Source organism: Eretmochelys imbricata, chromosome 7 (assembly GCF_965152235.1).
Source record: "Eretmochelys imbricata isolate rEreImb1 chromosome 7, rEreImb1.hap1, whole genome shotgun sequence".
In the NCBI taxonomy this organism is placed as follows: Eukaryota; Metazoa; Chordata; order Testudines; family Cheloniidae; genus Eretmochelys; species Eretmochelys imbricata.
In genome coordinates this window covers 122,001,693-122,027,791 of record NC_135578.1, presented here as the reverse complement: position 1 = coordinate 122,027,791, position 26,099 = coordinate 122,001,693, and the positions used below count along the sequence as shown (strand labels likewise).

Genomic DNA, 26,099 nt, shown 5'->3' with positions numbered 1-26,099 from the left:
TGTGGGGGGAGGGCCATGGGGGAAAGGAGGGAATTCAATGGTGTCAAATCTGGTGTCTGGCTCCCCTCATTTTACATTGGGCTGTTGGCTCTGAGTGCAAGTGAACTCGCAGCCCCATCAGTGCACAATCCTCCTTCCTGCAAATACATTTTGAGGTAAGGTTCTGCTGACAAAAGCTTTACCTGCTCCTTCCCCATCAGTGTTAATACGGCTTTTCCATCTGCTCGGATTCCCCTTCCTAGCAAATAAACACTTAGTGGCCGGAGCCAGTGCTCCCCCTTCCGGTGTGGTTCTGCTCCCAGTCAGCTCTCCTGGTCACTTTTCTGCTCTGCTGTACACCTGGAAGGAGGGAGCAGCCACTCCCCTGGGCCAGTTCTCTTCTCTGGGTGGAAAGTAGCTGAATCCATTGAGCAGGTGTACTTCTGCCCACTGAGAGGGAGCGCAGTACTGTCACTGTGAGCGGGAGAGGGGTGTGTGTGTAAGGACTAGGACTTACTCAGATATTTTACCACTTCCCCTTCCTCCTGGGCTTTCCTCCCTTGCCGCCTCAGTGGTCTGTTCTCCCAAAGAAAAGCTCAGACATTGGTCTTCAGCTGGCACCAAACGAGTCACAGCCACCTTCAACTCCATTCCTGCAGCGGTCTGTTCTCTGGGAAAGCTGTGGGACCCGGACACCATCTTAAAGCTTGGGATACAAGCGCCTTCAGGGTAGCACCGGCTGAATTATGAGAGCAAAACTGGTGTGAACACCAGTGGGCCCCCTGTGGCAAAGGATAACCCCTAAGCCCAGTGTTGTACCCTCAGCTGGCTAATCTCCCTTGGCTATAGCTTTCCTCTATTTGGCACCCTGCTGTCTCCATGCTCTACACAGAAGGGAAGTGCTTTCCCTTCCTCTCAAAGCCACCCTGTGACAGGGTAGGAAGGGGGCCAGCCCCCTATGGAACAGCTGTAGCTGAGCAGTGACCATTTCTAATTAAATCAGTGCATGAGTAAGCGGAGATAAAACTAGCCACAGGTGACTGAGGAGCAGCCCAGGATCATGATTCACATGCAGCTCCAAGGCAGGGAGCTGATTGAATTAAATACAGTTCAGGGCTGGCACTTTCAGTGCATTCTCCACCTGCTACTACCTCACCATTGATGCTTCAGACAAAACAGGAAATGAAAATGCAAAGCAAGGGCTGGGGAAGCTGTGCTGGGATCCTCTGAAGTAATTTCTGGTCTGGCTCCTGTGTGTTCTGTTCTAGAACCATTGGCCTTCAGCAGTCTTCTGCTCCACAGAATAGGAGCAGGCGCCAGGTGGAAACTAAGTCCAGTTTATAGGTCCCTTGTAAAAACACTGTCTTGTACTTGGTCTGGCCTGGCTTCCAGCTGTGATTACTGGGACTTCACCTTTATTACTTTCAAACCATAGCTCACATCTTTCCTTTCAGCAGGGGTCCCTTAGGTTGTTCGATAATCCTTGCTAACTATCATGCTGTGAAACGAAGTCTTAAATTTCCAACTGCAGACCCATTTGTTGGCTCTGACCGGAGTCTGCCCCCGTCCTTTCAGCCTATTCTTACATGTGGAGTAGCCTGCTGTGAACTGTTCCATCAGGCTGTTACCTTCTCCGGAGTTGGATTCCTCCTACATGCCCCACTTCTAAATTACCGAGCTGCCTGGGGCGAGGGAGATTTTTTTTTAAAAAAATATGTCTGTCAGTCACCCTCCTCCCCCTCAACTTGTCTGTTTGGTCCCTTTGTCCTACCCACTTCAAATGCTGTGGAGTGTAAGTGTACAGCCCACAACAGTAACTTCTGAAATGACCATGAGTGCTTCAGGGGAAGAAATTGTCTCCAGAGCAATTGGTGTAAGAGCCCATCCAGCCCCCCTCTGCAGACAGAGAGATGCAGGTTTTTGTATATGAACAGCTTTATTTAGGTATGTTGGGTACCAGCAGGCACCACGGTTGGGAGAGGTGTGCGAGGAACAGCGTCAGGCTGATAGAACGAACGCTAGATTGCAGACAGCGCCTTTGGCTGGTGAGTGGGGCTTACAAACAGAACCCTGCCCAGAGCTGCTGCTCCTGCTAGCTCCAAGTCCGGATAAGGAATATGGGGTCAGGCAAGAGAAGAGGCAGCAAACTTGTAAGCTGTCCTATGCTGTTCTTAACACAGTGTCATTCCCTTCCATGCATCACCTGCTATCTGATGCTGTCCAACAATGTGAATACAAGTACAGCTTATTTTCCAACAGAACAGGCTCTTTGTGTCAGCTGCTATTCCTCAGCAATGGCCTTTTACTTCAAACCACCATTACTTTGTTCTTAGAAGGACTGGGATAAGTAGGAAGCTAAACATCAGCCCAGTTTCCCACTAGTTATTTGCAGGGGAAATGAGTTCAGTAGTGGGGAGGGGAGGGGAGGGAAAATGGGGGAGCCTTTGCAACACCAGCTGTTAGTGGCTAAGCCTTTATAATACATGCTACTGCTTGAGTAGTGCACTGCAAACAGACGATGCAACGGTATAGCTGGCCTCTCTGCCTCGTCCAGGCGGGAAGCTGGCACTGCATGGAAGTATGTTCCCAAACTACCCTATCCTGAAGTGGACTGTTGCATCTCATTGCTTTCTACAACCACATCTGGCAGCTTTGGCTGATGCCAGAGGTCCCTTCTGGTGCTTTGCAGCTTGAGTAGGTTAGTTCTAGGCCAGGGTGCAGCCTGCATGGCTGAACCTGCTCCCACTTTAGAAAGCGAATGTGCTGCAAGTCATGCAAACAAATGGATGGGGGCCACGTAGAATTTGCCTGCATGCAAATTAAAGCGTGGTGTCTAATCCTCTCATTTCCCTTTTCTCTGCACTGCCAACTACTGAAGCTGTCATAAATGTGTAGCATTTTCTAGAAGCGGTGATCAAAACATGAGCAGCTAAGACCTGTGGGAATTATATAAGCCTATTTCTTCCTTGTGTGTCTGGAAAAGACAGTAATTTCTTAGGCTCATGTCTGATGATATAGCAAAGATTTTAAATTCAAGTTTAGTTCTCTAGGGAGGCAGCAGATTGGCAAGGGGGTGGGGGGGGATCCATAGGTAGCACTAGCTGCTTACAGCTGAGGGAGACCCTCCTCCACCTCCTTGACCTATTCCAAAGCAACTCTCTAAATCAGGATGTTAAATCAGATTTAGGGAGTGCGTAGACCTTCAACAGCCGATGGCCTCACAGCAGGCTAGTGAGCCAGACTTGCAAGGGAAGGAGACTGTTACAGCTCAGAGGTGAATTAAGAACAAACTTTTATCTACCTGGTGCAGGCAGGCTACAGAGTGGAGTGCACAGATGGGATACAGAAAGGGAATCAATAAGCAACTGACTTACAAGGCTGCAAAAAGAGACTTGGTGCTAGCGGGCACTGCAATTCTGTCCTTGGTCACTTTTACCTTGGTGCAGGGGATGGACTTTATCAGCTGGCCTAGGAGAATCGGCCCTCCTTGCAGAGCTCTCTCTCTTGTGCTGTCTGCTTTAGGCTTCGGTGCTTTTATAACAAACAGCGTAGCTGCAGCCTACATGACTGCTGCTGACAACATTTTATAGGCTACTGCCCACTGTCCCCCCGCTACTCCTAAAGCGCCTGACCTCAAGGGAGACTTCCCATAGAAAATTCTCTGACTGCTGCCAGCCTCTAGGGCTCGTCTACACTGGCCATTACCAGCCCTGCAACTTTCTGCTGGGAAAAAGCACCCCCCGAGCGCAGCAAGTTGTGTTGCTGGAAAGCACCAGGGTAGACCGTGCCCCAGCGCTGGGAGCAACACCTCTCGTGGAGGTGGGTCTTAGGGCCTCTCCCAGCGCTCTGCGGCGACTACGCAAGGCACGTTAAAATGCTGCCACAGCAACGCTTTAGCCTTGCCCGGGTAGACAAGCCCTTAATGTCACCAAAGTCTCCCTCCAAAATGCTCAATGGTGTTAATGAGGCCGTGTCAGGCTGCCTAGTGAGGCTTTATCAGTTTACACCAGTGTTGAGATAGGAGGGCCCTGATCTTACCTTATTCAACACCCCAGCTGCATTAAGGTCTGGCTCAGGCATACTGGGCCTCTGTGCATTTTAAAAAGGTGGCAGCTGCCCCTCTATACGAATGGCACTAGCCCCACTCTGGCTGGAGGCCGCACTGGTTTTGGTGCAGTATAACAAATGAAATTGGTGTAGCAGGAGCTACTGCCCTGGAAAGGTCCTATCTTGCACCCCTCCCTCTCTATCTTCTTTGTTCCTAAAGGGGTGTTTTGCCCTAACTGGATTTTAAGACACTTGAATACACAAATACAACTGGGTGCGATTGCAGCAGCTTCCAACAGCATGGTACTGCCAGCCTCACTCTTCTTGGGGGGGTGGAAGGTGAGACTGACTCCCACTCACGTTCTTGCTAGCGTAAACAGACACTGCCCTGACAAAAGCAGTAGGAGAGGCACCGGGATTGAGCCGGGAGCAGCCTCCTCCTGGAATTTATTCCTCGGCAGGCTAAGAAGAAAATTCTATCCCTCCCACCACACCGTGTCGCTCCCCTGCAGAGCTGGGGCGACCAGATTCTGTTCGGCACAGGCCCTACCAGCCAGAAGTTGTCCTGGAGCCTGTCAGTACCACCGCTGCAGGCATGATGTTAAGAGGGGAAGGGGAGCTTGTGAAGCAAAGGATGCAACAGCACGTGTAGGAATTACTGGTGTTTACAGCTTCCGTTTCAAGACACAAAGCAGGGATTTACCACAGGCATGTTACTTAAAAAACAAAACGCACTAGCCAGACGGTCTTCTAAAGGAGCAGGCATTAACACTTTTTTCCCTTTAATGATAAGCACAAAGTCTGCATTTGCATCGTTGCATGTCTGATGGAGGCAGCTGGCTTTTATAGTAGAAATAAAGCTAACTGCATATTCTAAATCCAGGGATTAAATCTCCAACTATCTATGTAGTATCTAAAATAAAAACAGGTGCTTTAAAAAAAAAAAAAAGTTTTGGATGGTTCCTCTCCCCCTCCATGTCCCTAGAGGTGCAAATCCATGAGGAGGTAGGAAAAGCTCTGGGTTTCTCCAGGATGCTACTTTCCCACTTAAAATACCTTCCCCTCCTCCTACCCCAAGCTTGTTCTTTTCAAAGACCCAGACTTGGCTCTAGGTAGAGATAAGGCTACTACCCTGACTCCACAACTCCCTTGAGTTCTCCTCTAATACTTAAGTGGCTAAACCAGGCAAAATATTTGGTTCTCAGCAGCAACCTCATTTAAAAAACAAAACACTGAGAAGTAAAAAGCACCAGCTGCTCCCTCAGAACAGAACACACCCACCCAGAGCAGGTACGTGGCCTTCCATACGCTGTCACGGTGTCATGCCGGAAGGGTTAGCCACGCGTAACACTACAGAGGCATGAAGAGCCAGTGCTCAGGCACCTGATGATGATGCCAACGTACCACCCGGTTCATTGTCCTCTCACGTGCTGCGTTCCTAGAGAACGCTGACTCTCTAGTGGTAAGCAAGAAGCATTGTGGGGTTGACTAGCTGGCTACGATGCTAGGCATGTGTGCTGTAAACATTAGTGTTAGCATTAAACAATGGAAAATTCAGTTGAAGGGTCTTGGAAGGAGAGCAGCAGACTCACCCAGAGGGGCAGCCGCTGCCCCTGGAAACAGCAGCTCTGTTAGTAACGTAGATATTAAACATTTCAATAAATAAAATAATTCAAAAGTTACAATGTGCTTTTTTGCCCAAGGACGGATCAAATGGAAGAGGTTTTGTCTGGCTGAAAATGGATGGTTCCTTGACCCTGCTGTGGGAGAAAGGGGGAAAAATGCAGCTTCCTCTCTTACAGAGAGAGGACACGGCCCTGTAAACCTCTCAAAGCAAACACACTAGTGCCTTTGTACCCATCCTGGGCACCTGCCTCACAAGGAGAAGGAACGTCCGTGAACAAGAGACTAAGATCATAACCGTCTAGTACAATCAGAGCAGAGGAGGGGTGGTTGTGACCTACACCATGCAACACAAACTAAGTCCTATCAGCAGTTGCTCCAGCTGTGCAGCTGTGGTCCATACCCATGGAGCAGGCTAAGAGTTTACACACACACACGCAGACACACCAAAAACAAAACCAAAAAAAAAGGGGAGGGGGTTGTAACTGCTCCCAATGTGTTTTTTCTGTATAAAAAAAATAAAATAAAAAAAAAAAATAAAAAAGAACTGGCCCGTGAGAGACACTCGCTGCTGAGCACCCACGAAGAGCTAAGCAGCCAGTGCTGTGGAGTGCTGTAGGGCAAGGACACGCCAGGGTTTGGAGTCTTAGGCTACGTGACTTGCAGTGGTCAGATCCCTTCTGTCCAGCTGTTCCATTTCTAAGCATGAGAGGTGGCCACAAGAGGAGTGAAGGTCAAAGGGGAATGGGTCATACCGGAGAAATGGGGCCTGGTTATTTTTCCTCCTACAGTTTAAAAAAAAAAAAAAAAAGTAGTGATCTAATCCTTCTCCTCCTCCTTGCTCCGTGACATTCCAGGGCCCGGTTTGCACACGCGCACACACACACAGCTCCTCACAGACACTCGGACTCAGAAAAGCGAGTTTCGGACGGGTCCCAGGCTAGAAGGTTTTTCGGTGGATGGCACGGGCTCCATCTTCTTCGTACTCCTTCTTTGAAACCCACATTTTCTTAAAAGTGTCCAACGAGGCCAGAATAGAGCCCCTGGGGGGAACAAGCGAGTGTGTTACTACAGCGGGACAAGCCAATGGCTCCTAGTGTGGGTCTTGTTCCCTCCGGTGTTATCTGGACTGCGGCAGCACCTCCAGGCTGCTGGCAGGGGCCAAAACCCCAGGGTGCTAACCGCTGTGCAGACACAGGGAGAGAGTTCCTGCCCCAAAGAGCTTACAAACCGAATCCCCGTTCGCTTCAGGCCCACACTGGTTACGCTGAGCTTTCAGCCACCATCATCCATGCTTTGTCCATGGGGGAGCTGAAACTGCACCAACAGCCAGCAAGTCGCAGAACACAGGCGTTGCCAGCAAAGTGGCTTTTCTTATTTCAACAGCACCTTAAATGGGCACGGTCAGATAGGAGCCTATGGTCCTGATTTCCCCTCTCACTTACTGGTCTAAATCAGCAGTAACTCCACTGAAGTAACTGGTATTAATGAGAGGGGAATCCAGCCCCAGGCTCTACCATCCAAGGGCCTGCTCCCACTGACTGGGATGGCGCAGGATGAGGTGAGACTGGGAGGACTGGGGAGACCACAACAGGATAACATGGTTAGCAGTGTTTCCTTGGCAGAGGCTGCACCTATGAGTGTGCTGAGTCCAGCACGGCTTTACGATGAACGGACCATGCCCAGGATGAGGGACAAGACCACAACCCTGCTCACAAAAAACATGACCCAATATGGTCGGGGCTACCCTGGCTCTAACTGTAGTGCGGGCAGGGCCCAGGAGTGAGCTACACAGTTAAAGCCAGGCTCGGCGGCCAAAGTGCTTTATGGTGTCGCTCTGCAGTACGTACCCGATCCACGTGGAATATAATCTCTCCTGAGGAGCAGATATCTGAAAGGAGAGGCAGGGAACTCAGATTAACATTGTCCCCAGGATACAAACTGCTCCCCAGTTACCTCCCCCGCACAGTCACTCCCACCCATCAGACTCATGCATTGGGACTGCTTTTGCCATCAAGCTGCACTGCCAGTGGATGACCATGGCCAGAGATGCTGGAGGTGGGCTGCATGCCAGCAGGACACCTCTCTCCACAGCCCAAATGGGTTTCAGTTGGAACAGCAGCCACCACCAGGGTGCCTGGGCTGTTCCGGAAAACCTGGAGTTGGTTTGAAGGGCAGGACAGCGGACCCCTCAGCCTGGTGTCTCCAAGGGACTCAAGGCTGCTGAACCTCGCCGGTGCATGGCAGGGGAAAGGCAGGCCAGGAAGCCTTGAGAGGAGAGCGCCCCTACCCTTATTTTGACGTCCTTGGGTGCTAGTTTCTTCACTTCACTCAAGAGCCTGTCTCCAAAGCCTGCACAGAAAAGGAAACTTGCCTTTAGTTTGGGCCTCTGATCATGGCCCCCAATCAGTTATTGGGGATGCAGCAACGCTCTGCACAAAATACTGCGGGGAACGGCCCTTGAGCCCAAGCCTATAAAGTCCCTTCCCATAGTCCTTGGCAGGCTTGGGGAGCCCACAGAGCATAACCGGAAAGAAGATCCTGATACGACAGATGTAGGGGCTTTGTATAATTTAGAGCGGTCCCACTCTGTATTTTTACAGCATCTAGTACACTGGGCCCTGACCTTGGTTGGTCCCTACACACTAACCAAGATTAGTGCTAGTAATAACTGGATTCACCCTCCTAGCCAACCTACTCCCTCCAAAGGTCACCGTTCCTGGCCGGGATTGGTGGAATGGCTTTATCCGGGCAAGTGAGAAGACAAGCTGTCCCTGGGGAGAAAGGAGAAGTCTCAGAAGAGCTAGGTAGGCTTGACCTCCTGTTTCTATCTGGTTGAGTCTCCCAACCACAAAGCTCAGAGAAGGTTGCGTAGGCGCACCCTTCCCCCCTCAATTCCTGTCCCTCCAGTGCTACCAGATGGGGGTGGAGGACCAGGAAGCAGGTCCTGGAGAGTTTCATCCTCTTACCAGAGGGGTGGACTCATGCCATGGTGCAGAGCAGCCCTGCCACAACATGGAAGGAGTAAGCCCCATGAGCATGTCTGATTCCCTCAGAGCAGAGAGGGGAGAAAGGCGAGCCTGGCTGTCACTCATTTCATTGCAAAGCATGCTGGGAAGTGGAAGAAGTCTGTGGCCTTTATAACACAGACTCTGCTTCTGAGGGACTTTCAGGGAGGCCTGCACTGAGGAAGTGGTCGTGAGTGACCCCCGGAAAGCACGGATCGGGAGGGCCCAGGAGAGACTCATCTATATGAGAAGTGGATTTACCTTGACTCCTGCTGGAACGTCAGAGATCTTGGGATTTCTATTACAGCTAGGAGCTAGTTGTTCCATTAGCATCGTCTCAGAGTGTAACACACACCTTGGCTTTAAGAACAATCTCTCCCTCTACATCCTTCTCTTATCGCCCCCGTTCTACGGTGGGCAGGGACATCCAGTCGTGGATGCGGCTACAATCGTTGCACATGCTCAGTTCACGCCTGGGGGGATTTCAACAGCCCTGCCACCAAAGCAGAGACCTAAGGGAACCTCAGGATGTGCACCAGCTTTCTAGGGATTTAATAAAGAAACTGCCCTAAAACGGTGCGATGGAAGAGCAGAAAGAGCCTGGCTGTTCAGTGCTTTCTTAGGCAAAATGATGATGGCAGAAGGGGAAGGACAGGATAGCAAGGGGAGAGCATCAACGACACGTGTGGGAGCCGGATGCCAAAAGTCTACAGAAGCTTGAGAGGCAATTCCAAGCAGGGGAGGGATTATCTCGGGGGATGACGAGGAGTAACGGGAGGAGACTGGATGTCGGCAGAAGTTTTGGAGAAAGGAATAACGTCTCAGGCTGTGGCATCGTCTTCCCAGGGGAGTGTTGATGTCTCCATTGCTAAGCTGGACAAAGCCTCGCTCCTGCCCTGGCCCTTTGAGAGCAGCTGGAGGAGCTAACAGGGCTTTCCTAGGATTCCATGACCTCACCCCCCCACCCCCAGTGGTGTCTGGGGCAATCCGGCTGGGTCAGGAGCCCTGGCTCAGGGCGTCGTGCCCTGTCGGAAGGCAAAGAGACCTTTGAAGAGCGTGGAGCCCCCGGAGAGCACAATGTTGGAGAAGAGCGTTCGCCTCAGGTCCATGTCAGATTTCTGAACAGCGAACACCAACACCTCGTGCAGCCCCTCGCACTCTTCTCCAATCAGGTCAGGCCGGAACAGTAACTCGGGGGCTCGGAAACGGGCAGGGCCGATCTGCAAACGACACGAGGGACCAGGTTAGCTTCCAGGGCGCGCCAAGCAGGAGTGTGGCCTACGCCCGTATCGCAGAGCCGCTTAACCCTTCAATGACCGAAACATCAGCGAGTTACAAAGAGTCTCTCTGACCTACCAGATGCTTGTGTGACATCATTAACATCCTGAGGACGAACACAAGGCTGATGGGCGGCTCCCTTTCACACACAATAACCCATGTAGCTTCACAGATCCAAACATTTCATGAACATGAAGCAAGCTCCGACATGCCACTGAAGTACTAAGTAAATTATTACCTCCCATTTTATAGAGGGGGGAAGAGGGGAAACTGAGGAAGCAACTTGCTCCTAGCCCCACAGTAAATGAGCAGCAGCGCTTGGAGCAGAATCCAGACCTCCTAATTCCAAGTCTGGTGCACTAGGGGAAAAAAAAAAACCATACTCCCTCCCGTCCTCATCCGGAAGGTTTCACCTTTAGGTTTTCTTTCTGTGCTGTTAGAGAAGATAAACCCCATCTACAGGTTGCTGCAGGATTTGCAGTACGCCGAGACCCATTCACCCTGTCCCTGATCCTGCATCAGAACCTGCTAGTGCAGACCCCTGCACTTGAGGTCTCCGTGTCACTGATTTAACAGCAAGCCGTGTGCCATTAGCCAGGAACAGCACGTGTTTCTGGACCACTGGGATTTCAATGAGTTACGGGTGTGCAGCGATCCTCAGGGGGAAGCTATATTTATCAGAAACCATTTATGAATTGGTTCAATCACTGTAGGTCTTTAGAAAGAAATCAATAAGGAACTATTCTAACCATTTACAAGAGCAATCCTGTCCCCACTGCAACTACATTTTAGCAAGAGATTTCTATCAAGATCTCCCAGGCCCCTGCAGTGAGAGGGCCAGGACGTTCTATTAACACTGAGCTTCTTATGAAGAATAACTTAATATTTGTCCTTACGCACCTCAATAGTGCTTCCATCTGGCAGGTAGTACTGGGCTTTCTCGGTTTCTAACGTCTCGTCCTTCTGTGGGTTTATTGACAGGTAACAGGCACGCTGCAAAGGGAACGCAGGCAGATGAGCAGGGCTCCTAACCAAATGGTTTTCCTCTGGGAAGAGAGCAATTTTTAGCAGAACCTTCTGTTGGGACAAACAAATATTTCAGATCAATCTGAACTGAAACATTTGTTAGTCTACCCTGAGCCACTGAGGTACCTCATTCTGGCCCCCACTCTCTAGTTGCACTACATTTCCCATGGTGCACCGAAGACTCCTGGCAGCTTCGCCCCTATAGGGCTTCATGGGGAAACAAAAATATTCAGATACTTTCAAATAGAAATGTTGTGACCTTTTTGTTCTGCAAGAAGCTTTGCTATTTTGACTTGGTCCCTTTTTGGGACACACGTATCAGAGAGATGGAAATGCTTGCCAGGCAACTCCACAAGCTAGTTAGGAAGGAAACAGCGTGAAAGTCAAAATGCAAAGAATAAAAAACCGAAAGAGCTAAGCCCAGAAATCCACTGCTACTGTCCTTGCTGACCAGGCTGAAGCAAGTTAAAAATCCTTTTAAAACGATTCTCTCGGAAATCATCAGCACCTCAGTACCGCCAACCCCAGTCCTTCAAAAATCATGTCAGGCACCAAAAAAAATCATTACTGGTTTATATATCACATGACAAATAATAAATTAGGGTTTCTTTTTTATTTTTCCTCCTGGTTTTAAGCCTTTAGGTCACACTCAGGTTTTCTCCACAACCAGAAGGGCTGCAAACTTTCATTTAAAAAAAAAAAAAAAAAGGTAAGTAGAGATTCTCATATTTATTCCTTGTCTCCACAACCTGGGTCTTCAAGGAAATCAAACAGTAAAGCTTATGATATAATCATGAGCTTGCAGCACTGCCTGCTGCCTTGGTGAAAACCAATAGCAGAAATCTCACTGCAACCCTTGATATTTGTTGGAGAACGATGAATTCTGGCATCTCTTCAGTGAACCAGGAAATACTGGGGGGCGGGGGGTGAGGGAAAGCAAATTTAAAGCTCTTATATGTGCTAACTCTCCACTCCCCCAGCTTCGCTAGTGAGGAGGTTCACCATACAAGTCTGGGCTCATCTCCATTTTTGTTCTGGAGCTCAGCTTTCAGAAGGGTAAGGTTCAGAAAGTCAACACTTTCCTGGGAGATGGGTGAGCCCGAGAGCTAGAGCAGAGATCACAATACAGGCGGTTTCGTTGTTTTTTTTCTAAGAGGCAAAGCGCACCAAGGACTCTGGCCATTTGTACGAGTGTTTCCAAGGTGCAATATACCACCGATTTGGAAGCACGTATGTTTCTCACTTTTCCCCATCCTACCAAGCCTGGCATCTTGCAAGGCATGGAAGCTACAGGATGTTTCCTAGTCACTTGTGAAGAGCTGAAGAGAATCTTCTATATTTCTCTCTAGCCACGGAAACGTCAGCCCTTCCTCTCTTATAATCAGCACTCACAAAACAGAAACAACGCCACCACAGCTAACAGAACAACCACCTACAAGCCTCACACCTCCAGAGCTTTGTGCATTCGGCTGAAGTCACTCGGCTGCAGCAGTGACCACGTGTGGGTGCCGCTCACTTAGCAATCGAAGCATTTGAATTTGACTCCCAAGCCACGAGCACCTTTTTTATCTTCTCTCACTCTCTTGCTGGCAGGAGATCAGAGACTGTGACCAGGCACACGCATCATCAGTCTTAAACCAACTGGACAGCACAATTATGCGAAGGGATTAGGCAGTGTGGCAGCTATCCACCAGATGTCACTACTCAGCAACGAGAGTCAGAAATTCAAGGGCTCTAATCACTACCGGACTGATCCTGCAGTCTGAATGCCTGTACGCATTTATGAGCATTTCTATGCTAGTCACTCCAGTAGCTCAGCACCTAGAGAGGCAAAGCCCCCATTGCAATCAATCAGTGGGAGCCCTGTGCGTGTACGAAACTGCTGGGCGAGATCCAAAGAGAGAGGCAAAGCTACCCTAAGAATCAGTCACTCTTGTAGTTAAAATATTCATCTTCCTTCCTCCCCCTCCCCCCCACCTCAGTTTTGTCCTCTTCTTTGGCAGAGATGAGCTGCCTTCCTCCGTGTTTCTAACACAACAGTAGCCAAGATGGCTCTGGTTTGTTTACTTCCTGGAGTGTGCATATTTGTGAGAGACTTTGCCGCAAATGATCACAAAATACTGTTTAGGTCGGGGCTCCTAAGAAGAGTGTCTCTAATTTGGCCACTGCATTTTAAATGTTATCGTTGTGAACAGTGGACTATGGAAGATTTCACACTTCTCATTCAGATCCGGCACGGATTTAACTCGTCCTTTTTCCTCAGAAGCTGACTTTAGTGCTAATGGAAGGTGCCGCCCTGCCAGCCCTGGGACTGGAGTTCTGCATTTATCTGCACCACCGGTACAGTACAGGCACGGGCAATGCGAGCGTCCCCCAAGCTGACCGGCCTCCGTGTCTCCGCCCCGACATGAAGAGAGCCTCTGTCGGAACCAGAGGGGAGTTCTGACTCAATGGCCTATTCAGTTTTTAGGGGCCCCGCTGCCAAGACTGCCATCAAGGAGCTGGCCCTTAAGGATCTGCACCCCATTTCATAGACTCCTTGGCTCATCACTGCAGAAATCACCCCTAGACCAATCACAGACAGCAGGGCACCTCTTTGATGGTTTTGACGATCTCGAACTCTGATGACGTGTGGAAGTCATAGCCTTCTTTCCGGAGATAGAGGCGAAGGAAGCGGGATACATCGCGGCCAGCAATATCGATCCGCATAATGGAGTGAGGCATGGCAAACCCTTCGTAAATAGGAACCGCATGGGTAACGCCGTCCCCGGAGTCCAGCACCACCCCCGTGGTTCTCCCTGTAGCATAACTGCAACAAAGGAGGGAAAGATCGTATCTGAGTGACAGGCAGCACATTTCGTAAGTGTCACTTGAACTTGTACCTGGCCCAAGGGATGCCATGTTTACACTACAGACAAATCATAAAGCAATGAGAGAGAATCAAGTAACTGCAGAATAATTCAACTTATTTCTGAAATGGGCATTTCTACTTTTTTTTTTAAGTAAAGTTTTTTCAGTTCTGAGGAACTCTGTTTAATTTAGGCCTTGATGCAGGATTTGGGGTGATTGTTTTTAAATCACGTTTTACAAAATGCACTATGGATCAAAATAAGTAGTTATAATCAATATATGTAAACGTTGGTAAAGTGAGAAAGTAAAATTGATCAGTCCAGTTTCATAAGCGAAATGCAGGAAGTAAATGACCAGAATGAAGAATACTATATTAGAGTTAAAAAATGCATTTAACAATCTAGTGGGTTACTAATAAAAAAGGGAAGGATTTGAAAAGAAATAGGATTAATCCCAGGGTCACTAGCTGATCCATTTGAAACTGGACAGCGCACAAAATACAGCCATTTTATAAAGCCTCCGTTGGTTTAATATGGCTTGGTAAAGACCAGGACAGAAGTCCTTGCAGATGAACTCTGCAAATCCTTCTTTTAGCCAGCCAGTCACACACAGTTCCCTGCTCATGCCATCTCCCAAAATGCCACAGTCTAACACTGCTGAAGGGGCAGGAATCGTTATGTCGGCCAGCTCGGGTGCCTCACGTTGCCTAGAGAGTACAGCTGGTACGCAGCACGAGCCCGGAGCTTTCCACAGCGGGCACAATATGGCTGCGATGCCAGGCCAGCGGGCGAGAGGTACTGCTTTGGATACTCTAGCCTTTCCTCCACCATTGCCACCAACCGTTTACCCCCCCCGCCCCAACGGTAACAACCATGGGGCACTAATTTAGTCAAGGCACCAGCAACCACCAGCATTTTAAAGACCACGAACCACTACTGCAGGCAGACCTAGAGGACATGGTGGTAAAATTACAAATGCCAACGAAATCCTTGCCCCTGTTTATACCAGAAAGAAAAGGAGTACTTGTGGCACCTTAGAGACTAACCAATTTATTTGAGCATGAGCTTTCGTGAGCTACAGCTCACTTCATCAGATGAAGTGATGAAGTGAGCTGTAGCTCACGAAAGCTCATGCTCAAATAAATTGGTTAGTCTCTAAGGTGCCACAAGTACTCCTTTTCTTTTTGCGAATACAGACTAACACGGCTGTTACTCTGAAACCTGTTTATACCAGCACTCCCACAAGTGGAGCTGAACTGACCCCTACTGGGAGTGGCTGGGTCATTACACATATTCAATCTATTTCCCCATGTTAAGTATCCTCACACCTTCTTGTCAACTGTCTAAATGGGCCATCTTGATTAGCACTACAGAAGTTTTTCTCTCCTGCTGATAATATCCCATCTTAACTAAATAGCCTCTTACAGTTTGTATGGCAACTTCCACCTTCTCTGTCTGTATATATATATATCTTCTTACTATATGTTCCATTCTATGCATCCGATGAAGTGAGCTGTAGCTCACGAAAGCTTATGCTCAAATAAATTGGTTAGTCTCTAAGGTGCCACAAGTACTCCTTTTCAAGTTGCAGACTGTGGCTTTTACAGGGATTTGAGTGTGGTGGACCTTGTTACACTAGCAATGACTGGAGAGATTTTTTTTAAAAAAAAGCCTACTAGCTGGTGTATTTCTACGTCCTTCCAGGAGGTGAACATCAGAATTACACATGGGACAAAGCTGCAAACATCAGAGCTTGACCCAAACGCCCCTGTGGTTTTGGGAAGGGCAAAGCAGTCCCCATTTAAATAGTCATCCTCCAAAGCAATGGCTGGCTTTCAGGACAACCTCACTTGAGTCTTATTTCTGCCCTTCTGCTCAGGCTGTGCAGAGAAAGGGGAAGAAACTTACAGGCTGAGTACCGCTTGCATGGAGATAAAAAGTGCTGGCACATTGAAGGTCTCAAAGAAAACCTCAGCAGCTCGCTCTCGGTTCTTACGTGGGTTCAGGGGAGCCTCCGTCAGGAGCACAGGATGCTGGTTTAATAGAGACAAACAGAACTCAGCAGAGGGGTTCATTCTGGGGCTCTGAACCACTGCAGCTGGGAACGCTCTATCCCAGCTAGAGGTAGGAGTGGGGCTCTGTCCCCCCCGCAGGCTGCGAGTGTCCATACGGATTGGGGGTGGGGGGCAGGGGGCATGATTGGAAACGTGTTCCAGAATAACTCTGTTTATTCGTACACTTTAGGCACCGCAGGGATATAAATAGCGACGTGGGATGAAGTTAAGGAATGAGGGAACACTGCCAACCAGTGAGATCTCAGAGGCTGTGGAATAGTCTCCGACTGGAAGGGCTGGAGAATCTTCAGGACTTGGGCCATTTCAAGCTAAGTTAGACAGAGCCCTGGGGAACAGACTATAGGGGACTATCCTGCTGTGACCAAATGGATCTTTTCCCTATCTGTCCACTCAGAAGTCACATCATTAAGTTTCCAGCAGGGCTGCCTTTAAAACACAGGCCCTGACTAGGGGCTGCAGGCTTCAGTTCATCACCATGCTGCAGAAACGCTTCTAAGCCACTTCCAGAGCCATTTCGCGGACATCTTGCAGAGGCTGCCCTATTTTATTTCTTTCTCTCTCCAGGTTGAGTGCACAGGGTTTACTCCTCCTTCCTTTCAAACAATCTCATTAGTAAACATTTGGTGAGCGGATAAAGCAGAACAGGAACGATTAGGAGCACCCGGCCTAGCTCAGAAATAATGGAATACTGCATTGGGGAGAATGTGAGTGCGGGGCCTGAATGCTGGATCATCAGTAAAGCTACGGTATCAGATTAGCCACAAGGTCATTCTGCTTGCATACTTCTTGGCTGAGGTCTAATGTGAAGCAATAATTTTGATTAATGAACCGGTACATTTAGAGCTTCTGCAGGGAAAAGCAAAGGAAAGGTGCCAGATCTACCTCATAGCTGACACACTTAGCAACAAAGCCCTGGGTCTGCGTGGAATCTCACCTCTTCTGAGAAAGTCTGAAGCTGGTCTTTTGAATACACATACTGCCAGATGCGCTCCATGTCATTCCAGTCCTTCACTATGCCATGTTCCATGGGATATCTGATCGAGAGCAGACCTCTGTGCTCCTAGCCACATAGAAAAGACAACATAACATGCCTTTCAGTGAGATTTCCAAACATATTCCTCACTGCCCATTTCTAGTGACACTGCTCCTCTTACAGATGCATCTGCTTGCTGTAAGTTCCAAGGAAAAACACTGAATGTTTGTATTTAATTGAAAAGGATAGGAGGAATTTTAAAAGGCCAGGACTGTCAATTAACGACAAACTCCTTTTGCACAGTATTCCCAGGTTATAAATAAGGTCTTTTTATACTGACAGCACATTCAGATCCTGTATTTATACAGCACCTTCCATCCCTACAGTCTTCACAAACTGATATACAAATATCCATAACTGGTACGTTGGCTTCTCTAGTTTATGCATGATAGGAAGCTCTAATGGGGGCGTGCACTGACCTTTTAGGAGAGTCTATAGGCCAAGTTCAGCCACAGATAGGATTGTTAAGGGGGCCGTAGTCTGGAGGGATTCATGGGACCATGTGCTGGGCAAGACAGGACTATATATGGCAATCTTCTTGCTCAGGTTATGGAAACCAGAAGCAAAGCAAGATCTGGTATTTAAGGTTCTCGACCATGAGAGATGGGGATGCAGCGCAAGAAGGAACTGTGAGCTGGCTAGAGAAAGGCCAGAAATAGGAGGACCCAGAGAAGAGTGAAGTGAGTGATGGAGAAGACTATGGGCTAGCTTCTTGTTTCTGGGGCCTGCAACAGGGGTGTCCAGGCAGGGTAGAACGAAACTCACCTGCACCCTGCGCATCAACAGGGGCAGTTGCTGGAGGAAAGGACGGCTACTGGCACTGATCAGCCCTGCATCAACAGCGGGTGAAGTTGGATGTGTGAAGGATGGAAGCATTTAGCCCAAGGAAGACTCTCTTGCTGTGGCCAGAGGGTCAAAGAACTTATAAAAAAGATCAACCGGCCTACGACAAGAGAGAGACTGCAGCTCAGAGTGGGAGGCTGAAACACAGATCTGGAGCGGAAACTGAGGCACAACTATACCCAGTGACAGAGAGATAGGAACCTGTTACAGAATCCCATCTCGCCCCACTAAAATGCAGCCACCTCTGGGGAGAAGGACGGCAGTTGTTTAACACTCCACAGCAGTCAATGTATGTTGTATCCAATTCAAAACTGCAGGGGAGATTAGGGAGGGAGGATGTAATTGTCCAACTGGAATCAAGCCAGGACACTGGGGGGTGGAAATCCCACTCTAGGAAAGGGCTATGGACTCCGTAACAATCATATCTGATCAGGACATTAGTTTTATGTCCCTTTTGACAGGGATGTTGTCTAAAAGAAACAGTACCCTTCTACGGGCGCAGAGAACAGGGACCGCAGGTGCTGAGCTAATATAAAACGTGTTTAGCTGCAACAACGAACACTACCGCCCCGGGGAAGGGCACGAACATCAGCTTGCTGCAGGCAGCACCTGGACTGGAAAGTCTAGACTACTCCCCTTCGCAGCTCTTCCACTTTCAGTGGAAACATGGCCCTCCACGAGCACCGCAAGCCTTCTCAGCTGGGAACTACGACATCCCCACGGAGCCGACACCCAGACACATGGGGATCCCTGATAAACAGGCACTCTTACCTCTGCCTTTGGCCCGATGAAAATGTCCCCTTCTAAAGCACCAGCCATGACACGAACGTGCTTTGGTCGGCCCACGCTACAATGGAGGTTACAAGTATTGGTGAGTCTCATGCAAGACAGTATACATACCTGAGCATTAACTAGTCAGTGCTTCTCTATTCCCTGAGAAGCTATTGCTAGCAATGGTGCGAGGGACTCCTTCACCTGGGTGAGCACACGTACACCCCTGGGAAAGAGTGAGTCTGGTGAGCTAACAGCTGTCAGTGGTGCCCAGGAATCCGGAGCCTGGAGTCCTTTCTCAGCTAAAGCTCCCATTGACATCCACGGCCATTTTACAGCAGTAAAGATGATAGAACTGGACTCAGAATAAATATAAAAAAGTATTTTTTTACCCATCCTGCTTTTGTTTTCTCAGTTTTCCAGAGTACCTCCGTTGTCTAAGAGCAGGGTGACCATTGTACTGGGGTTAAATTAATTCCACCTTTGGTCTCTCTATAGTTCTACAACTACAACCAGTTACTGGAAGCCCACGGGACTTGACTAAAGCGATACGTAATTATCCTTTGCACGTTTTTTAGCAACTTCAGGCAATCTCAGAGCATTTAACATTACTGAACTCCGCTCCAGGACACCTCTGGAAGGTGAGTATTATCCCAGTGACAGAGCCAGAGATAAAACCTACTTCTTCAGATTCCCAACCACAAGACCATTCCTCCCTTCTATGTAGGCTGCAAATGGTCTGGGATACTCAGAGCAACTAAAAAACCCCACCAGAGTTACTAGGGTACTTACTAGTTTGGAAAACAGTACTTCGGTATCTGGTCACCTGCAAAACCTGCTTTGATCACACCCGAGCCCTGTGGGAGGAACAGAGAAGTGTGTGAAAAACAAATAAATAATATTGAATAATTCTGCACATCAGTCACATGGCACTTGTGCTCACAACAATTTAAAAACAAGTAGCATGTTAAATGGAGTACGAACAGCCCCCACTTCGACCCCACACGAAGAAAGCCCCCCGCACAGACGATCGAAAACCAGACAAGCTCTTCCTCAAGAAGATGTGCTTTGCAGTGTGCCCAGGTGGGAGTATTTTCCACCCTCCACTGACAACAGCTTGCTGTGCAGGCCTGGAGTGTGAAGGCTGAGGAACATCCGCAAAAAGTCTCAGCTCCTCTCGGCCGTCACACGGGTGCACACAGCAGTCCCACAACGTGGAGTCTGCTTCATACAGCAGATTATTTTAGACCCGAACATTGTCACCTGTTTAGCATCAGAAGTATGCTATGGGCTCAACAGACACAGAAAAAGAGGCCTCCACTCCAACAGGCTGCCGGTCTAATCTGACCTTCGTGTCTTAGAAGGGCAGGAGGAGGGTTCACAGGCCTTTCAGAAGACCTGTGCCTGAAGATGGGATCTGGAGGAAAGGATGGAGGCGTGGCTGACTGAGCCAGGGAGGAGTATTAAGGGGAGAACCACATGGAAAACAGACTGGAGTTGAGGCTGGGAGAAGAAGCTAAGGGGGTGTGCCCTTTGGGGCAGGGACAGACTTTTAGTTCTGTGGCTATACAGCATTTAGCACAGTGGGGTCCTGGGCCATGACTGGGGCCAACAATAATAGGTGCGCAGCCTCGGCAGAGCTACGGGGACAAGTAGGGAGCAAAAGGAAACAAGAGCAGAGAGCAATGTGGGAGCTAAATTGCACAGGGCTTTGGATGCAATAAGGAGCTTGGATCGGATTCAAGAGGAAGCCAGTGAGAAGAGGCTGGATACAACAAGGACGGGAGATTTTCTTTTTGAGAGAGAGAGAGAGAGAGGCAGGGAGGCACTATTCAAAGCAGCAAAACCCCACAGGAGCAGCATGTAGAGTAGTTAAAAATTGAGCACTTTGAATCTTTGGTAACAATTGGGCTGGGCAGCTGACCTCCTGGAGCTGCAGAAATCTCTCAGACCAAACAGCAAATCCTCATGGATATTTTCAGGATACATCCTGGGAATGTGGCTGCCTACCACAATTACTGCAGATCCTCTCCCCTCCTCCGCTTCCTCTTCCCCTTTCTATAGGAGCGCCATCTTGAAACAAAGAGTGATCTCAGGGAAACTCCCCGGTTTTTAGTATAAACAACAGACTCTCACATGCTCTCTCTGGAGATAATCAAGATTTACTCACTCAGGACACTGAAAACGAGCGCCTTCGTGGAAAGGCATGCAATTAAAAGATGAGAGTGGAGTGAGGCATCTGATGCATGCTGAAGCCAATCGATTCTAATAATGGGGTTCTCTATTCACCTTCAGTGACTCCACAGCACGGCTTCTTGGTTTACAGGTCAAGAGGATTGTTCTACCTGCCACACAGGATCCCAGACAACCAATGGTGCTGTTCACCCACAGAGCTCACAGCACCCCCAAAAGGCGGGTTAGTATCTCTGTCGTCACGTTACAGACAGGAAGGCCGACAAACTGATTCGCCCCAATACACTCAGCCAATAAGGGGCAGACTAGGATTAATACTCAGGTCTTGCCTCCTAGGCCAGTGCCCTACCCCCCAACCCATGCTGGAGCACTGTGAGTCATCCCCATCCTGCCATCAGAGCACAGTTAAGACGTTCTGTGAGACCCAGAGTAGACTCCTGCTTGATGGCCCATAACTTTCTCGGATGGCTGCACTAACCTACTCACAGACAGAAATGATCTGTGAAATAAGAGACGGGTCAGCTTGACGTGGACTCTTTTCTGACCACCCGTTTTAGAGCAAAGCCATTATTCTAGTCTACAAAACACAGTCTTGAGTTTCCTAGGCAACAGCTTTAATATATGCTTGGCAATACACAATTTCATTCTTTGATATTCACCGTAGCAAAGAGCAGAATAAATAAATACAGTAAGGCAACCTCCTCCAAAGACAGTTCTTATTTAATATTTGAGTCTCGATAATAATTCAATATACTGCCAGCATGCCTGGCTCCAGGGAAGCAGCTGCAGGAGAACAATGATGCTCCTATTTAACACTGAGAGGTTCCCAGCAAGGGATGCATTTTTAACTTACTTATTAAACTTCAAAATCAGTTGAGATTATTTGTTCCTCAAAAACATAAATTGGACTTCAGTGGAACACACGAGCCTGCAGGACTTGGCCCAAATGCAGCAGTACCAGGCACTAATCCAATCGCAATTGTTAGCCATCTCTCTATTATGAGAGTTGACAATGCTTTCCAGTCTATTTAGTTTCCCTGTAAAACGCTTTAATCTTTCTAAACAAAGGTACACTTGTGTGCACTAGGTAGGTGAATCGATTTAATCTTTGCTCACTGTCCCAACAGATCCACACAGAAAAGAATTTAAGTGGTTAAAGGGACATTGCCAGGTCAAGAATCATGGTTTTAAAATAAATATTCTGGGGAGTTATGTTGCCCTGGAATGAAGTTCATTTCAAGGAATGTGGTGGAAGCAATTTTAAGTACAGCAAAAACATATGACCTCCCCCCTGGCTACAACAACACTGCACACCAAAAGCATATTAAAATTTATTAAAACAGATTTAAAAAGATCTATCAAGCTTCCTTTATCAGTTATCCTGATTGGTTTTGCATTTTACATATGGGAAAAAAACCCTAAAGATTGTTTTAAAGTCAGTGAAAATATATTTTATTTACAATATCTAAACTTTGGGAGCACAAGCACACCCTTTTCACCAGCTTTGTAGTGGACTACAAAACTGATTCACTAACCCTGAATGGGTTTACAATCCGAATAAACATGGAATTCACCGACAGATGAAATCTGCTCTGTTCTCACTCTCTATGGAAATAACACATTCCACCACTTTCACTTCCATTTTGGTAGATATTCTTTTGCTAACATCAAGAGCATAAAAAAGAAATTCAGTCAAAGAAACAATATCCAGTAGTGCGGTATCAGCTGTGGAAAACAACAACATTCAGATTACAAAGACACATTTGATTCTCCTCTCTCAGGTCAGGCCTCATGCAAGTAGGGACGACTACACAGAGGTCAGTGGAGTTGCCCTTGCCGAGGCCAGTGATGAATCTGGCCCTTCACCTCGACTGGTTTCATTTATGTTCACCAAGGCCACCCATCCACTGATTTTGGCGAGGCTCCATGGGGGTGCAGCAATCTGCCCACATGGCACTCATTGCAGAACGGGGATTCAAGTAATTTACAAATTACTTATGGGAAAAGGAGGCAGTGTTAAGCCAGCATTGTGCAGCAACCCCAACCTCCAGCTTTGTACAACAGAAGCCCGGTGCTGTAAACATGAGTTTTCAACTGGCAATAAATAACAGTAATAGGTAAGAGTAGGTATTACTAGTGGTAACAGCAGGACTGGAATCGGGACTCTCTGGATCTGTTCTCGAGTCTCACTGCCTCATTTTACATGCCTAAAACAGGGATAATACCCAACTTTGTAAAGCCCTTTGAGACTCTCTGATGAAAGGCACTACAAAGAAGTGCAGAACAGTAGTATATTGTCTGCACTGTTTCCACTTTCTCTCTCCTAGCACTTTCCTCTATCACTCACGGACAGCTCCAAAATTGCAATGTCACTGTAAGATCCTGATATGGGAGCCTTGCCAGTGAAAAATGCTGATCTCACAACATAAATTTCTCAATTATTTCTCTCACATATACCAGGAAAAATCTCAATTTAACTAGTCAGGAACAAAGTGAAACCAGATATGCTAATATGCCTCTTTATACCTTGCTCGACCCCAAGCAGTGTCTGCAGATTATTAGCGCTAAGTTCTAATAACATTTCCTTTGCATTTCCCCCATGGTTTTCATCCTAGGAGATCACAAGCTTTTTGCCAAGGTGGGTAAGCACCACTATTCCCATTTTACTGATGAAAAAACTAAAGCACTGAGAGGTTAAGCAGCCTGCCCAAGGTCACACAGAGTTAGTGGGAGAATAGGGAGAGGGGAACCAAACTGTCTGGATCAGGTTTCAAAGTTTGAAGGGTTAAGATATGGTATTGCAGTTCAGGAAAATCTCTCTACAAGGAAAAGAAACCAGGCCTACCAAGTCAAACCCTTGGTCTAACTTCTAGACAGCATTTCTCCTCGATCCTAAAGAGACGCATCAACTGTGGGTGTAAAAGCCAGCCATACAAAGTACGGCAGGAGCCACAGGAAATTTGAGATGTCTCCCGAAGAGTGAAACAAGAGTCATGCCTTCCATCCGGACACATACAAGTCACACCACTGAAATATATTTGGAATTAGTTACTGGGAAAGGCACATTGGTATGAAAGAGTTCAAGACATGGGTGGATTTCCAGGTGGCAATTGGGATTGACAGTGAAAATGCAATAAGAGGGAATTAGGAATCACCGAATATAAGGGCAGACATGCTAGGATGTCCAAGTGTGATCCTAGAAGGGCTAAAGTTGCAAGGTACAAGAAAACAGAGCTGTTCAGAGCTGCAAGCCAAGCAAGCCCATTTATTATTCCTGAATCCTTTTGTTAAAGGTGATGGAGAACAATGAAAGCCCAGGCAGGATCCCCTCATTTGACAAGTGAACAGTAAAATTTGTTTGGAATATTGGCATCAAGGGGCTGAAGGGAGGAGACCGAGTGTGTGACCCATTGTAACAAATCAGGTTGCCTCTAAACCATCCCCCTCCTTCTCTCATCCTTTACTGAATAGTCCTTGTTGTTGGGAGGCCCTGCGGATCAGAGCTAACGAAATTGCTGTCTGCATGGGGCTCTGAAGTACTTCACTAAGGCATGTAGCCGACCTCATCTAGAATACTGAGGTGTCTCCCACAGAGATTAAAGTTCTGGATCAACGAGAAGGGCCATGTGCTAGAACCCATCATCTCTGCAGGCCATGCCCCGACTGTTAAATTCAAGGCAGTGCAGCGTATTATGGGAACAGTCACGTCATCCCCATGAGCCGCACTTCTCACTGGTCTGGAGATGAAGCAGTGCACTCTGGGAGCGGTTATCCCCAGGAAGAGGGCATACCCTCTGATCTCAAGATGGAGCAGTGCGTGCTGGGGGCTGTGTCCGAGAGGCTCCACGTCCTGCTGGGCACTTCAGCAATGCATGCTGGGTGCCTGGTGAGGGCAGAGCCTTCACCCCAAACCTGCCCAGACTAGCCACAGATGTCCTGGCAGGGCAATGGACCATGGAACCTGATGGGATCCCAGCCTCTACCTATGACAGACAGCCACGGTAGCCAATCACTGCAGGTACATTCCTCAGGGGCGGGGCTCGTCAGGTTTAGCAAAGGGACAGGGCACCCCATGCGAGTGACAGCCGAGAGAGCCAATCAGGCCATCAAAACACTTCCGTGCCTGGGCACCACCGTGGAGGTGAGACCGGTCGAACCAGCAGGTTCGGATGATCCGTCCTCGGTGATTGACAGGCGCGGGAGCCAATGAAAAACCGGGAAGGAGGGCGTGTCCTGAGTTCGGTTGACCCGTCGCTGCGTCTGGGAGGGCCCGAAATCAGGACGGGGCGGGGCTGAGGGGACTCGCCCGGGGAAAGGGAGCGGCAGGGCGGGGCCCCGGTGACAAAGGGATCGTGCTGGCCGTGTCTTCCCCCCCCCTCCCTTCCCTGGTGCCGGCCTGAGGGGTCCGGGCCCGGACTCACGTTATCTATCACCACGGGCTGGTTCGCGATCACATCGTAAGACTCCATGGCGGGGACTCGCCGCAGCCGCCAGCCAGGGAGCGACAGCCCGGGCTGCGGGGCGCATGCGCGGAAAGGGAGCGCAGGGCAGCTTGGGCGCTGTGCGAGTTATGAGCGCTGCATGCTGGGAACTGTAGTCTGTACGGGAGGGGAGGCCCGGGGCTTCTTGGGAATTGTAGTCTGTGGGCGGGTTCTGACGTGGGGGGGCGGGGTCTGTTTTGCCAGACACCCCTGTAGTGTAGACATGGCCTTATGTTCACCCGGATAAGTGACCAGAGAGACTTAGGCCTCCTCTGCACTACCCCTTATGTAGGCAAAACTAAGAGCTTCTCCCGCCGACACAGTGCTGTCCACACCGGTGCTTTTGGCGATGAAACTTTTGCCAGTCGGGGTGTGTTTTCTTCACACCTTGATGACAAAAGTTTTGCCGACAAAAGTGCCAGTGTAGACATAGCCTTAGTCAGGGCTTGATAGGATCATCTTCTAATCTCTTAGCAACTGTTTTTATTTGCTAATAAGTACAGCGGTTGATTAATGGCAGTTAACTCACATGATTAACTCAAAAAAAGTAACTGCTTGGAGAGTGGCAGTTGCAGGCCAGAAGCCCAGCTCTGAAGGCAGAGCCACCTCCAGCAGCAGTGCAGAAGTAAGCATGGCCTGGTCTGGTATTGCCACCCTTACTTCTGCACTGCTGCTGGCAGAGCGCTGTCTTCAGAGCTGGGCGGCCGAAAAGTGACAGCTGTTGGCCCGGCACCCAGCTCTGAAGGGTGGCAACACTGCAACTCCCCCTAAAATAACCTGGTGACCCTCCCCATCCCCCGCAACTCCCGTTTGAGTCAGGACCCCAGTTTTGGAAACCCTGGTCTCCCCTGTGAAACCTGTGTCGTGTAGGGTAAAAGCACACAAAAGACCAG

At 48.7% G+C, this 26,099-nt stretch overlaps 1 protein-coding gene across 1 annotated transcript; it reads right to left on the bottom strand.

The window, feature by feature from the left end:
• Positions 1-1,896: 1,896 nt before the first annotated feature.
• ACTR1A (actin related protein 1A) lies at positions 1,897-25,278 on the bottom strand. Its single transcript, XM_077823273.1, has 11 exons — positions 25,147-25,278; positions 19,325-19,389; positions 18,533-18,608; positions 16,820-16,945; positions 15,719-15,843; positions 13,554-13,770; positions 10,836-10,928; positions 9,703-9,877; positions 7,940-8,001; positions 7,500-7,540; positions 1,897-6,692 (listed from the first exon to the last, which is right to left on the bottom strand). Exons 1-11 carry the CDS (start codon positions 25,192-25,194, stop codon positions 6,590-6,592), a joined length of 1,131 nt encoding a protein of 376 aa, XP_077679399.1. The 5' UTR covers positions 25,195-25,278; the 3' UTR covers positions 1,897-6,589.
• Positions 25,279-26,099: the final 821 nt, after the last annotated feature.